We start from the raw sequence: 16,290 nt of genomic DNA, 5'->3' as shown, positions 1-16,290 counted from the left end.
ATAGCATCTGAGGAATAGAAAGTAAAAGATAGAAGAAAAGTGAGCAGAGTCTAAGGGACCTGTGAGATACCATCAAGTGGACCAATCACATGCAATGTATATGTCCCAAGAAGACAAGAGAGAGAGAAAGGAACAGACAGGAAATTTAAAGAAATATTGGCTGAAAACTTTCTAAATTTGATGTAAGGCATGAATATTAACATCCAGAAAGCTCAGTGAACTTCAAGTAGGGTGAACTCAAATAGACCCACATCAAGGCACATTGTAATCAAATTGCTGAAAGATAAAGAGAGAATTTTGAAATCAGCAAGAGAGAAAAAATTCATCACATACAAAGGGTCCTCAATAAGATTATCAGCGGATTTCTCATCAGAAACTTTGGAGACCAGAAGAAAATGGGCTGATATATACAAAGTACTAAAAGAAAAAATAGTCAACTAAGAATCCTATATCCAGCAAAAATGTCCTTAGAAGTGAGAGGGAAATTAAGACATTTTCAGACAAACAAAATCTGAGGGAGTTCATTACCACTATACCTGCCCTGAAAGAAATTATAAAACATGTCATGAAGATTGAAGTGAAAGGACACTGGACAATAACTCAAACCCATATGAAGAAATAAAAATCTCAGTAAAGGTAAATACATGGGCAATTATTAAAGCTAGTGTTATTGTAATAACTGTGTCTGACTCCATTTTTTTTTGTTTTCTACATGATTTAAGAGAGTAATATATTTTTAAAGTAATTATTAGTCTAAAAGCTAGAATTATTACAGCTTTGGCTTGTAATGTCATATTTAAGAGATGAATGCATTTTTAAAAATATTTAGTTTGTGTTTTGGACAGACAACACATAAAGATGTAATATTATGACATCAACTGCAAGGGGTGGGGATGAAGCTGTTAAAGGAGCAGAGTTTTGTATGTTATGGAAGTTAAACTCTTATAAATTCAAATTAGAGTGTTATATTCTAGGATGCTGAATGTAACCCCTGTGGTAATAGAAAAGAAAATAACTAAAGAATTACATATAAATAAATGAGAAAGGAGTTTTAAATGTTTCACTACAGAAAATCAACTAAATACAAAAGAAGACAGTAATGCAGAAAATGAGAGACAAAAAAGGTTACAAGATAATGAAAAGATAATCCACAAAAAGGTAGAGGAAATTTTCAAAATAAATATATCCAAAAAAGTGCTCATGTTCAGAATATATAAAAATATCTTACAAATCAATAAGAACAGGACAGAAAATTCATTTTTTTTTAAAAATCAGCAAAAGATATGAACAGGCACTTCCTAACAGAGAATATTCTGGAGGCCAATAAACATAAGAAAAGATGCCAAATATCATCATCATAAGCTTAATGCAAATTAAACCCAAAAGTAAATACAAATACACAACCATCAGAATACTTAAAATTAAAATAAAAACAAAAATACTGGCAATACCAAGTGTCGGCAACTGGAACATTAGAGCGGGAATATAAACTGATGCAATCACTTTGGAAAATTATTCGGCAGAATCTACTAAATTTGGACATATACATATCTTAAGACCCAGAAATTAGATTATATAACCATATATACAACAGAAATGAGTACATATGTACAGCAAACAAGTATTCACTGCAGCATTTCAAAAGTCCAAAACTGGAACAGTCCAAATATCAATCAACAACAGATAAATAAAGCTGTGGTATATTCATAAAACATAATACTACACAACAGTGAAAATGAAATGAATGAATGTTTACTCCTTGCAACATTATAGATGAATCTCAGAAACATAATGTTGAGCAGATGAAACCAGACACAACTAAGTACATACTCGTTGATTTCATGCAGATAAAGTTCAAAACCAGACAAAGCTAAACTATGGTAATAGAAAAAGAGTGATTAATTTGGGGTAGAAGTAATGACTAGAAGAGAACATAAGGGAGGATTCTAGGGTTCAGTAAATGTTTTATTTTTTAATCTGGGCGCTGGTTACGCAGATATTTCATGTGGTAAATGTTCTTTGATGGACATTATGATTTGTGCACTTTTTGCATATGTGCTATACTTCGGTAAAAGATTTATTTATTTTTCTTAGTTTCTGCTTTATAACAAAGTGAATCAGCTATACATATACATATATCCCCATATCTCCTCCCTCTTGCATCTCCCTCCCATCCTCCCTACCCCACCCCTCTAGGTGGTCACAAAGCACGGAGCTGATCTCCCTGTGCTATGCGGCTGCTTCCCACTAGCTATCTATTTTACATTTGGTAGCTGGGACGAAGTGAGAGAGTGGCATGGACATATAAGATTTACTTTTAAAAGTAATCTGTGACTTCAGAATAATGATAACATAGAAAAATGCTATAACGTGAGAAGTTGAAGGTTTCCATGGAAGAACAAAAATCTCAGAAGAGCAAGAAAAGGAAATAGTATAAAACCATAATTGTTTTAAACATTCTGTGAACACCAATTTTGTTCATTTCCTTTCTTAACTTTTGTGGTTTTAGTTAATAATGGCCAGAAAAAGAGAGATACTTGATCTTCAACCTATGTACAAACCTCTTACTGTTGACAAAGCACTCTATCATATTCCATGGCTAGATAAAGACCAAGACCATATAAGCTTTATTCAGGTAATATTTGTATTTGTTAGTAATACTATCTTTAACGTATCAGCAAATGGTATTTTAAAAGGTAAAGATTTAACCATGATACTCTTCAGTTTTAAATTATCTAAATGTCATCGATTACCTGTAGGATAAAATCAAAATCTCTTTTAATGACATACAAAGTTCTCCCACAGTCTGCCTCCTGCCTACCTCTCCATCTTTACTTTCTGTTACCCATGTGTCATATACCCCATACTCTATTTATACTGAACCACTCATGGTACCCCAAGAACTTTATACTGTTCTTTAAGTCCATTCCTCTGTGAGTGCTATTTACTTATCTTGAAATGCTCTTTGCTTTCATTTTTTTCCCCCAAAACCTCCTCTGCTTATTGCTTCTCTGGAAACACCCCCACCAAAGGTACTCTGAAAAGCAGGCTTTAGAGTCAAATACCCCACCAGTAGAAGAACATCCTATGGTCCATCCAGAGTTTGGAAGACCAAAGGAATCACCACTGTTACTATATATCTTTATTATAGCATCATTGCATTATATTACAATTATTATCTTTACATCTCTCTCCCCTACTATAATTTTTACCTCACCCAGCTTTTGAATACTCAACTCCTACCATGTAGCATCTCACATAGCGGGTGTTCAATAAGTGTTTGTGGGATGAACAAATAAAGAGATTTAACCTGTTCTATTAACATCTTTTTCTATATCAAATAAGTAACAAAAGACAAATTATATTTTTTTCACCTGCTTAAAATATTTTGAATGAATGAATTTTTTTATTACTTCATCAGCTGTTTAGAGCACGAGTATGTATAAGACACATATGTGCCATTAGCTTCTATCTGTCCTATTTTTCATCCAAATGAAATATTTTCATCTTTCTACTACATTCTTATTCCTAGATTAGATTGTTTTTTAATCTATGTATGAACACCCCATCTGAAATTACATATACCTGTGAATATCCACCTTCTTCTCTTTGTTAGCCGTAATTCCTATTTTCTCTTACAAATTTATTACTAACACAAAATTTCAGATATTTTAAAGTAACATTTACTTTAAAATGTACAACTTTTAAAAAAATGTAAACTCCAATCACCACTAAAATATTATTTATAGCTTATGTATTTGGTGATATTTTTTAGGAAAGATCCAGAGTTGTAACATTTGATTGTGGAAATGATATATTTGAAGAAGGTGATGAGCCCCAGGGAATTTATGTAATTATTTCAGGCATGGTAAAGGTAAGGCAGAGACATTTATAAATGCCCTTGTGAGCACTAGTTAAAAAGTTACATAATAGAGAATAAATACCTTTCAATGTTAAGAACTCCATTATTCCTTTTTTTGGACAGCAGCTGTTATCCAAACAACAATTTTCTTCCTCAGACACAATGATAATACCAGCCATCACCTTTAAGCCATACGTTGCTATTGATAACAAGAAACCTCAAAGGATCAGCATTAAGATGGAAAGTTATAATATACATTGTTATTTATTTTATGTTTGAGTTGGGCTTTTAGCCATTCTAAGACAGGTATAGGTTGAGTGAGTAGGTGGGATCAGAAAGATCAGAGTATTTAAGAATGCTTTTTTTCCAAGTCATTGCTAATTTAATAAATTCACTTTAAAAGTTATGAGTAATACGTGTTCTCAAACAATATATAAATATTATAACTGTTAAAACCAAAGGGGGAAAAAGCCATAAATTAAATAGTTTTGGTAAATTAACTGGCCTATGTATTTTTTTTCTTTCTTTGTTCCTGAACAGCTTCAAAGATCAAAGCCAGGTTTGGGAATTGACCAAATAATCTGGGAGTCAGAGGAGAAAGATTACCAAATAACTTACACAGACTTTGTGATCAGTGGGGCAATAATAGGAGAGCTAAACTGCTTGACTAATGAACCTATGAAATATTCCGCCACCTGCAAAACTGTAGTGGAGGTCAGAAAACATCACCTAATGTCTTACTGTTGTACCTTGTTAAATACCTAGTACAAAATTTAAGGTTATTTTTGTACTTGTATATGTTTACAGTCTAGCGACAATTTTTTTAAAAATATGGATGATAAAGAAATAAAACTTGTTGTAAAATTTTATGAACACACTATAATGTCCTAACAAAATGGTTTGTAAAAGTTAACCTACTATATTGAAACAAGGATTTAACCAGAAAAACTGGTTATATGAGATCTCTCATGGGAAAATTAGATGGGATATGTTAACTATCAATACCATAATTTGGAGGGTAAGGAAGGGAACAAGTCAAAGAGCTGGGGTTTATTACTAGAAAAGTTGAGCAAAGTGGACGGAAGTTTCCTGACACACAATTGAGGACAAAATCCTCAAAGCAGCAGAGGCTTCCACTGGCCTAATGTGAACTCAGAAAAAATAATGACTGTAAATAATTGAATCTCCAAAATATATAAAAACCCATAAGTTGATAATGACACCTACTTTTTATTCCATAAAGGTTGCTAGGATATCAATTTATGTCTCTGAAAATGGATTGCTTCTTTTTCTTTTGAAAGGACCATGTTTTATTATTTTTTTACTATATATATATATATTTTTTTTTTTTTTTTGGCCATGCTACGCAGCTTGCGGGATATTAGTTCCCCAACCAGGGGTCAAACCTGGACCCCTGGCAGTGGAAGCCCGGAGTCCTAACCACTGGACCACCAGGGAATTCTGGATTGCTTCTTTTAAAAAAGAAAAAATTAAACATTTATCTTGCCTTTCCTCTATGAACTCTTTCAAGGAAGCTAAAAAGAAAAAAAAATGATGAAAAATTCTTCTGTGTAGAAGAATTCCAGCTAACAAATGTAGAATGACAGAATTAGAATATCTCCATTTTGCCATCCCTAATGAAGTAATAAAACCTCTGTCAGAATGTCTATCATCAAAAAGTCTACAAATAACAATGGGACTTCCCTGCCAGTCCAGTGTTTAAGACTCTGTGCTTCCACTGTAGGGGTCCCAGGTTTGATCCCTGGTTGGGGAACTAAGATCCCACATACTGCAAGGTGCGGTCAAAAAGTGAAAAAAAAAAAAACTCTGCAAATAACAAATGTTGGTGAGGATGTGGATAAAGGAACGCCTAGTACACTGTTTGTCGGAATGTAAATTTGTGCCACTATGGAAAACAGTATGGAGGTTCCTACAAACTAAAAATAGAGCTACCATATAATCCAGGAATTCTGCTCTTGGATAGGTATATGTAGAAAATGAAAACATTAATTCGAAAAGATACATGTACCCCAGTGTTCACAGCAGTATTATTTATAACAGCCAAGACCTGGAAGCAACCTAAGTGGTTATATATATATATATATATATATATATATATATATATATATATATATAAAATATACATATATATGGTAATATTACTAAGCCATAAAAAAAGAATGAAATTCTGCCATTTGCAACAACATGGTTGGACCTGGAGGGTATTATGTTTAGTGAAATAAGTCAGAGAAAGACAAATAGTATAAGTTATCACTTATATGTGGAATCTAAAAAAAGAACAAAAAAATTAATATGACAAAACAGAAATGGACTCACAGATACAGAAAAAAAATTAGTGGTTACCAATAGGGAGAGGGAAGGGGTTGGAACAAAATAAGGGTAGAGGATTAAGAGGTACAAACTACTATGTATAAAATAAATAAGCTACAAAAATATATTGCACAGTACAGGGAATAGAGTTAATATTTTGTAATAACTTTAAATGGAGTATAATCTATAATAATACTGGATCACTATGTTGTACACCTGAAACTAGTATAATATTGTAAATCAACTATGCTTCAATTTTAAAAATTGGGCAAAGGATTTGAACAGATACTTCACAAAAGAATACACAAATTGCCCATAAACACATGAAGAAAATAATCAATATCATTAGCTCTCAGAGAAATGCAAATTAAAATCATGATAAGTTATCACTACACACCTACTACATTGGCTAAAAATAAAAAAACTGAACACAGGGTATTAGCAAGGATGTGAAGCAACTGAAATTCTCATACATGGCTAGTTAAAGGGTAAAATGTTACAACTTCATCTGAAAACAGTGTGGCAGTTTCTCATAAGGTTAAATACACACTTACCCTATTACCCAGCAGCCCCACTCATAGATACTTACTAAGAGAAATTAAAACCAACATACACAATGTCTTCTGTATTCATAGCAGCTTATTCCTAATAGCCAATAGTCTGTTCATTGTTAGTATCTGCATTTTATTATTGACCAAAAAACTCGCTCCCCTCAAATAATGTGTTTTTAGAAATACTTATGTCTTTAGAAAAGGTTAAATGATCTTTGATACTTGGTTTTCTATTTTTTTCAGAATCTGTAAGAATAATAAAGAACCTCTCGTTGGATCATGTAGTCTTTTAGTGCTTAGTGTATGACAAGATTGCACAAATATTTACTAAATAGATACATTTTATTAGGTTTCCAGGAAATAACATGAATCTATATAATTTAAATTATTAGCTTTAAAGTTACATATATAAATGAGAAAACCTCATTTCATTAAATCATGGGTGCACAGGATGAAATGTTAAACTGATATCCTCTGGGACTTCCCTGGCAGTCAGGTAGTTAAGACTTCGTCTCCCAATGCAGGGAGTGTGGGTTCCAGCCCAGGTTGGGAAACTAAGATCCCACATGCCTCGCAGCCAAAAAACCAAAACATAAAACAGAAGCAATATTGTAAGAAATTCAATAAAAGACTTTAAAAAAATTGATATCCTCTTCTTTCCAGGCATACTTTATTCCCAAACATCACTTGTATGAAGCTTTTGAACAATTCTGTCCTCACATTGAATATAAAATGTGGCTAAAACTTGGACTTTCTATTACTGCCAAAAAAATCAGGGAACATTTATCTTATGAGGTAAGAGGTGTTTATATAAAATTGTATTTCTCTCTGAGTGAAATAGCCCTTAAGTTTTGTTAGAAATTAACTATTTAGGAATTTATATTAAAATTTATAAACAATAGACTATGAAATTGTGTTTTTCTTATAGGATTGGAATTACAAGATGCAGTTAAAACTCTGTAACGTTTATGTAAAAAATATACCAAAGAACACCAAAACTGATATCTATGATGAAACTGTAATTTATGTCATCCTCATTCATGGAGCTGTGGAAGATTGTCAGTTACGAAAAGCTTATAAGGCTCCTTTCTTAATTCCTATAACATGCCATCAGGTAAAGAAATATTGATTCATATCTTCAGGTCAATATGTCATTTGTCCAACGTGTTAATGTTAGAAAAATTGTCACTTTTCCACCTTCTCATTCTCTCCCTTTCCCCCACCACCTCCATACACACACACACACACACACACACACCAAATTAATTGATTGCTTTGGCACTGGGTAGCCCAAACACCAAGCTATTCCTATTCACTGTCAATGAATTAGGCCAAGCTATACATTTTGACCACAGTTAGATTTTGGTGCAACTGTAAATAGCAAAAGAGGACCTATTAAGTTCATGTACATATTGCAGGACTACTCTCTCTGGACTGTAACAGCAGTGCTCTAAAAATGTTCTGTCAGTCCCATGCTGAAGTGAGTACCAGTGGTATTTCCCCAGATACTTTCAAAGTGAATGTAGAAATGAAGGACTTCTCATATTTAAGCTGTTGGGTTACCCTTCCAATTAAAATGAGAAGCTGTGCCATGAGAAGAAAGAAAGAAGTAAGACTGTATTATGTGTGTGTCTGTGTGTGTGTAGAGTAAGAGAGGCACATGTCAGGAGGAATCAGAGGGCACATAAAATACAGCTAAAGAAAGTAACTTGAAAGAGGGACCTAGAGTCAATTAAATCAGGTATTTTTTAAAAGCAACTGACAGAAACAGTGCTAGATGCTAAAGTGGTCAAGATGAATGAGACTTTCAGCTTGCCCTCAAGAGATCTCTCAACCAAGAGAAAAGAAACATATATAAATAGATTAATAAACATTTACAGCTATGGTAGAAGTGCTTAAAAGGTAGATTTGGGACACAAGGAAGAAACTGAGGTGGGAATAAGAGGAATTCTAAGCTGAGAAACAGTCACAAGAAAATTTTCTACGTGGATGCCACTAGCATCAATTTGATGCCAAGTGAGAGGAAGTAAAACATTATTCTTAACTATGGTGCTCCCCAACTCTATTCTTGAATACATAACAATAGAGCTTAGTTGGGGGGTACTGGTTGGGAATTTAGATGACCAAGTAAGAGATTCTCAAGGCAGCCCAAACCTGCCCAACTCTGTCTACTCTCCTAGGCATAAAACTCTGCTCACTGTGGATTTGGGCACCAATGTTATTCAAAGCATATTGAAGACAGTCACAAGGTTGGAAGATTTCTTGAAATCCATTGATTTTCAAACTTTCTTCCTGCCACATAGAAAAACTTTCTGGGTGATATTTTAAAGGGTCATTGATGATTAACTCGATTATTTTTCTCATTTGTAATAAAAATGAGCAAAATAATTAAAAATCAGTGAAAGTATGTAGAATATTGACTCTCACAAAACTAACATATCCAGGTATTTAAAGATATCTAATATCTATTGCTACTGTCAATTTTCAGGCCCAGATGTTTAGAGAGGGTCTGAGATAGTAGCCTAACAGAGAAACATTCAACTGTATGATATAGCTTGTAATCTGTCAACTTTCAGATACAAGGCACTGAAGATTTCACAAAGGTAACAATTGTTCAAACTGCGATTGATTCAAAAAAATTCAGGTGGAACACTAGAAAGTATATAACTTCACGTAAACATGCTCATCCTGTAGCATCAGGTATGTTAGATTTCTTTGAGTAATTGGGAACTTACTTTCCTTTTGTAAAATACTCCTATATGTATTTGGAAACTTGTATGCATTCTACCTAGAGTATTGAAGAATCCTTTTAACTGCCATATTTGATATCCAATGTGTGAATTAAAACCAAGAACATCTAAGTTATTAGAAATTTTAATATTTAATCTATAAAAACAAACACATATAATATGTACTATATATTATACACATTATTTGTGTATAAAAGTAATTAATGAGGGAATTTCTAATTCATCCCAAAAGTTAAAATATTTTATACAGCAGTAATAGTGAAAATATTGTTGCACTGCCTGAACAACAGAGATATAAATCATGTGACTAAATAAATAACTTTATTATTTTTTGAAAAAATTTTCGAATTTTATTTATTTTTTTATACAGCAGGTTCTTATTAGTCATCAGTTTTATACACATCAGTGTATACATGTCCATCCCAATTGCCCAATTCATCACACCACCACCCCCACCCCACACAGCTTTCCTCCCTTGGTGTCCATACGTTTATTCTCCACATCTGTGTGTCTATTTCTGCCCTGCAAACTGGTTCATCTGTACCATTTTTCTAGGTTCCACATATATGCGTTAATATACGATATTTGTTTTTCTCTTTCTGACTTACTTCAGTCTGTATGACAGTCTCTAGATCCATCCATGTCTCTGTAAATGACCCAATTTTGTTCCTTTTTATGGCTGAGTAATATTCCGTTGTATATATGTACCACATCTTCTTTATCCATTCAGCTGTCGATGGGCATTTAGGTTGCTTCCATGACCTGGCTATTGTAAATGGTGCTGAAATGAACATTGGGCTGCAGATGTCTTTTTGAATAATGGTTTTCTCTGGGTATATGCCCAGTAGTGGGATTGCTGGATCATATGGTAATTCTATTTTTAGCTTTTTAAGGAAACTCCATACTGTTCTGCATAGTGGCTGTATCAATTTACATTCCCGCCAACATTACAAGAGAGTTCCCTTTTCTCCACACTCTCTCCAGCATTTGTTGTTTGCAGATTTTCTGATGATGCCCATTCTAACTGGTGTGAGGTGACACCTCATTGTAGTTTTGATTTGCATTTCTCTAAAAATTAGTGATGTTGAGCAGCTTTTCATGTGCTTCTTGGTCATCTGTATGTCTTCTTTCGAGAAATGTCTATTTAGGTCTTCGGCCCAATTTTGGATTGGGTTGTTTGTTTTTTTAATATTGAGCTGCATGAGCTGTTTATATATTTTGGAGATTGATCCTTTGTCCATTGATTCATTTGCAAATATTTTCTCCCATCGTGAGGGTTGTCTTTTGGTCTTGTTTGTAGTTTCCTTTGCTGCGCAAAAGCTTTGAAGTTTCATTAGGTCCCATTTGTTTATTTTTGTTTTTATTTCCATTACTCTAGGAGGTGGATCAAAAAAGATCTTGCTGTGATTTATGTCAAAGAGTGTTCTTCCTATGTTTTCCTCTAAGAGTTTTATAGTGTCTGGTCCTACATTTAGGTCTCTAATCCATTTTGAGTTTATTTTGTATATGGTGTTAGGGAGTGTTCTCATTTCATTCTTTTACATGTAGCTGTCTAGTTTTCCCATCACCACTTATTGAAGAGACTGTCTTTTCTCCATTGTATATCCTTGCCTCCTTTGTCATAGATTAGTTAACCATAGGTGCGTGGGTTTATCTCTGGGCTTTATATCTTGTTCCATAGATCTATATTTCTGTTTTCATGCCAGTACCATATTGTCTTGATTACTGCAGCTTTCTAGTATAGTCTGAAGTCAGGGAGTCTGATTCTTCCAGCTATATTTTTTTTCCTCAAGACGGCTTTGGCTATTCAGGGTCTTTTGTGTCTCCATACAAATTTTAAGATTTTTTGTTCTAGTTCTATAAAAAATGCCATTGGTAATTTGATAGGGATTGCATTGAATCTGTAAATTGCTTTGGGTAGTATAGTCATCTTCACAATATTGATTGTTCCAATCCAAGAACACAGTATATCTCTCCATCTGTTGGTATCATCTTTAATTTCTTTCATCAGTGTCTTATACTTTTCTGCATACAGGTCTTTTTTCTCCCTATGCTGGTGTACTCCTAGGTATTTTATTCTTTTTGTTGCAGTGGTAAATGGGAGTGTTTCGTTAGTTTCTCTTTCAAATTTTCATCATTAGTGTATAGGAATGGAAGAGATTTCTGTGCATTAATTTTGTATCCTGCAACTTTACCAAATTCATTGATTAGCTCTAGTAGTTTTCTGGTGGAATCTTTAGGATTCTCTATGTATAGTGTCATGTCATCTGCAAACAGTGACAGTTTTACTTCTTCTTTTCCAACTTGCATTATTTTATTTCTTTTTCTTCTCTGATTTCCGTGGCTAAGACTTCCAAAACTATGTTGAATAATAAGGTGAGAGTGGACATCCTTGCCTTATTCCTGATCTTAGAGGAAATGCTTTCAGATTTTCACCATTGAGAATAATGTTTGCTGTGGGTTTGTCGTATATGGCCTTTATTATGTTGAGGTAGGTTCCCTCTATGCCCACTTTCTGGAGAGTTTTTATCATAAATGGGTGTTGAATTTTGTCAAAAGCTTTTTCTGCCTCTATTGAGATGATCAAATGGTTTTTATTCTTCAATTTGTTAATATGGTGTATCACATTGATTGATTTGCATATATTGAAGAATCCTTGCATCCGTGGGATAAATCCCACTTGATCATGGTGTATGATCCCTTTAATGTGTTGTTGGATTCTGTTTGCTAGTATTTTGTTGAGCATTTTTGCATCTATATTCATCAGTGATATTTGTCTGTAATTTTCTTTTTTTGTAGTATCTTTGTCTGGTTTTGGTATCAGGGTGATGGTGGCCTCATAGAATGAGTTTGGGAGTGTTTCTTCTGCTGCAATTTTTTGGAAGAGTTGAGAAGGATGGGTGTTAGCTCTTGTCTGAATGTTTGATAGAATTCACCTGTGAAGGCATCTGGTCCTGGACTTTTGTTTGTTGGAAGATTTTTAATCACAGTTTCAATTTCATTACTTGTGATTGGTCTGTTCATATTTTCTATTTCTTCCTAGTTCAGTCTTGGAAGGTTATACCTTTTTAAAAATTTGTCCATTTCTTCCAGGTTGTCCATTTTATTGGCATAGAGTTGCTTGCAGTAGTCTCTTAGGATGCTTTGTATTTCTGCAATGTCTGTTGTAACTTCTCCTTTTTCCTTTCTAATTTTATTGATTTGAGTCCTCTCCCTCTTTTTCTTGATGAGTTGGGCTAATGGTTTACAAATTTTGTTTATCTTCTCAAAGAACCAGCTTTTAGTTTTATTGATCTTTGCTGTTGTTTTCTTTGTTTCTATTTCATTGATTTCTGCTCTGATCTTTATGATTTCTCTCCTTCTGCTAACATTGCGTTTTGTTTGTTCTTTCTCTAGTTCCTAGGTGTAAGGTTAGATTGTTTAGTTGAGATTTTTCTTGTTTCTTCAGGTAGGCTTGTATAGCTATAAACTTCCCTCTTAGAACTGCTTTTGCTGCATCCCATAGGTTTTGGATCATTGTTTTTTCTTTGTCATTTGTCTCTAGGTATTTTTTGGTTTCCTCTTTGATGTCTTCAGTGATCTCTTGGTTATTTAGTAACATATTGTTTAGCCTCATTTAATCATGTGTTTCTGTTTTTTACATTTCTTTCCCTGTAATTGATATCTAGTCTTATAGAGTTGTGGTCATAAAAGACACTCGATATGATTTCAATTTTCTTAAATTTACCAAGGCTTGATTTGTTACCCAAGATATGATCTATCCTGGAGAAGATTCCATGAGCACTTGAGCAGAAAGTGTAATCTGCTGTTTTTGGATGGAATGTTCTATAAATATCGATTAAACCTATCTGGTCTATTGTGTGATGTAAAGCTTGTGTTTCCTTATTAATTTTCTGTTTGGATGACCTGTCCATTGGTGTAAGTGAGGTGTTAAAGTCCCCCACTATTATTGTGTTACTGTCGATTTCCTCTCTTGTAGCTGTTAACAGTTGCCTTATGTACTGAGGTGCTCCTATGTTAGGTGCATATATATTTATAATTGCTATATCTTCTTCTTGGATTGATCCCTTGATCATTATGTAGTGTCCTTCATTGTCTCTTGTGACATTCTTTATCTTAAAATCTAATATGTGTATTGCTACTCCAGCTTTCTTTTGATTTCCATATGCGTGGAATATCTTTTTCCATCCCCTCACTTTCAGTCTGTATGTGTCCCTAGGTCTGAAGTGTGTCTCTTGTAGAGAGCATATAGATGGGTCTTGGTTTTGTATCCATTCAGGAAGCCTGTGTCTTTTGGTTGGAGCATTTAATCCATTCATGTTTAGGGCAATTATCAACATGTATGTTCCTATGACCATTTTGTTAATTGTTTGGGGTTTGTTTTGTGGGTCCTTTTCTCCTCTTGTGTTTCCCACTTAGAGAAGTTCCTTTAGCATTTGTTTTAGAGCTGATTTTGTGGTGCTGAATTCTCTTAGTTTTTGCTTTTCTGTAAAGCTTTTGATTTCTCCATCAAATCTGAAAGAGATCCTTGCTGGGTATAGTGATCTTGGTTGTAGGTTCTTCCCTTTCATCACTTTAAGTATATCATGCCACTCCCTTCTGGCTTGTAGAGTTTCTGCTGAGAAATCAGCTGTTAACCTTATTGGAGTTCCCTTGTACGTTATTTGTCATTTTTCTCTTGTTGCTTTCAATAACTTTTCTTTGTCTTTGATTTTTTCCAATTTGATTACTATGTGTCTTGGCGTGTTTCTCCTTGGGTTTACCTTGTATGGGACTCACTGCACTTCCTAGACTTGGGTGGCTATTTCCTTTCCCATGTTAGGGAAGTTTTTGACTATAATCTCTACAAATATTTTTTTGGGTCCTTTCTCTGTCACTTCTCCTTCTGGGACCCCTATAATGCGAATGTTGTTGCATTTAATGTTGTATCAGAGGTCTCTTAAGCTGTCTTCATTTCTTTCCATTCTTTTTTCTTTATCCTGTTCCATGACAGTGAATTCCACCATTCTGTCTTCCAGGTCACTTATCCGTTCTTCTGCCTCAGTTATTCTGCTATTGATTCCTTTTAGTGTAGTTTTCATTTCATTTATTTCATTGTTCTTCTCTGTTTGTTTGTTCTTTAATTCTTCTAACTCTTTGTTAAACATTTCTTGCATCTTCTTGATGTTTGCCTCCATTCTTTTTCAGAGGTCCTGGATCATCTTCACTATGATTATTCTGAATTCTTTTTCTGGAAGGTTGCCTATCTCCACTTCATTTAGTTGTTTTTCTGGGGTTTTCTCTTGTTCCTTCATCTGGTACATAGCTCTCTGCCTTTTCATCTTGTCTATCTTTCTGTGTATGTGGTTTTTGTTTTGCAGGCTGCAGGATTGTAGCTCTTTTTGCTTCTGCTGTCTGCCCTGTGGTGGATGAGCCTATCTAAGAGGCTTGTGCAAGTTTCCTGATGGGAGGGACTGGTGGTGGATAGAGCTGACTGTTGCTCTGGTGGGCAGAGCTCAGTAAAACTTTAATCCACTTGTCTGCTGATGGGTGGGGCTGGGTTCCCTCCCTGTTGGTTGTTTGGCCTGAGGCAACCCGACACTGGAGCCTACCTGGGGTCTTTGGTGGCGCTAATGGTGGACTCTGGGAGGGCTCACACCAAGGAGTACTTCCCAGAACTTCTGCTGCCAGTGTCCTTGTCCCCACGTGAAACAAAGCCACCCCCCACCTCTGCAGGAGACCATCCAACACTAGCGGGTAGGTCTGGTTCAGTCTCCTCTAAGGTTACTGCTCCTTCCCCTGGGTCCCGATGTGCACACTACTTTGTGTGTGCCCTCCAAGTGTGGAGTTTCTGTTTCCCCTAGTCGTGTCGAAGTCCTGCAATGAAATTCCACTAGCCTTCAAAGTGTGATTCTGTAGGAATTCCTCCTCCTGTTGCCGGACCCCAAGGTTGGAAAGCTTGACATGGGGCTCAGAACCTTCACTCCAGTGGGTGGACTTCTGTGGTATAAGTGTTCTCCAGTCTGTGAGTCACCCACCCAGCAGTTATGGGATTTGATTTTACTGTGATTGTGCCCCTCCTACCCTCTCATTGTGGCTTCTCCTTTGTCTTTGGATGTGGGGTATCTTTTTTGGTGAGTTCCAATGTCTTCCTGTCGATGATTTTCCAGCAGCTAATTGTGATTCTGGTGTTCTAGCAAGAGGGAGTGAGAGCATGCCCTTCTACTCCGTCATCTTGGTTCAGGGCCCCAATAAATAACCTTAGTATAAAGCCTATTCATACAAATTTTGCATGAATAAAGTTGAATCAGAACATAAATTATTATTTAATAAATACTATTAAGTCATTGATTCAAATTTGGAAAATGAGTTTGAGGTAGATTTAAAAATTAACTGGTAAATAATTAAATTATTGAATAAATAGTAATATAATTTAATATTTATCATTTCACTGAAAGAGACATAGTTCTAAATTTAGAAATATAGAAATTAATTTTAAAATTCTGTGTCAATAAAAATATTACCAATCAAGAGGTCAGCAAAGGACAATTCATGGAAGAAAAGTTACATGGAAAACAAAATGTAAAAAAGTTCAACACTACTAACATTTATAGAAACAGAAATTAAATATTGCTCTGTTTAATTAGTGAGATTTTTAAAGAATTATAATGCCTAATGCTCAAAAGAAATGTTGTGAATCTGATATACATTCTTACCTTGATACCAGCACTAATTGATGAAATAAATTTATCACAAGGTTCCAAAAGCCATAAAAGTTTTTATATCCTTTGCCTAAATAATATAATTTCTATATATG

General features: G+C 34.5%; 1 protein-coding gene across 1 annotated transcript in view; it reads left to right on the top strand.

Annotated features, from left to right (window-relative positions):
• SLC9C1 (solute carrier family 9 member C1) overlaps window positions 1-16,290 on the top strand; it is a 94,736-nt gene that overhangs the window by 74,971 nt on the left and 3,475 nt on the right. The window contains exons 20-25 of the mRNA XM_029213713.1: window positions 2,510-2,635; window positions 3,776-3,874; window positions 4,403-4,576; window positions 7,408-7,539; window positions 7,673-7,858; window positions 9,321-9,444. Of these exons, the coding sequence (XP_029069546.1) occupies window positions 2,510-2,635; window positions 3,776-3,874; window positions 4,403-4,576; window positions 7,408-7,539; window positions 7,673-7,858; window positions 9,321-9,444 (841 nt within the window). The remainder of the gene's footprint in view (window positions 1-2,509; window positions 2,636-3,775; window positions 3,875-4,402; window positions 4,577-7,407; window positions 7,540-7,672; window positions 7,859-9,320; window positions 9,445-16,290) is intronic.

This window comes from Monodon monoceros, unplaced genomic scaffold (genome assembly GCF_005190385.1).
Source record: "Monodon monoceros isolate NGI ecotype Baffin Bay Population unplaced genomic scaffold, NGI_Narwhal_1 Super_Scaffold_11, whole genome shotgun sequence".
NCBI lineage: Eukaryota > Metazoa > Chordata > Mammalia > Artiodactyla > Monodontidae > Monodon > Monodon monoceros.
The sequence above is the reverse complement of the archived record's forward strand: the minus strand, read 5'-3'. Positions and strand labels throughout refer to the sequence as shown.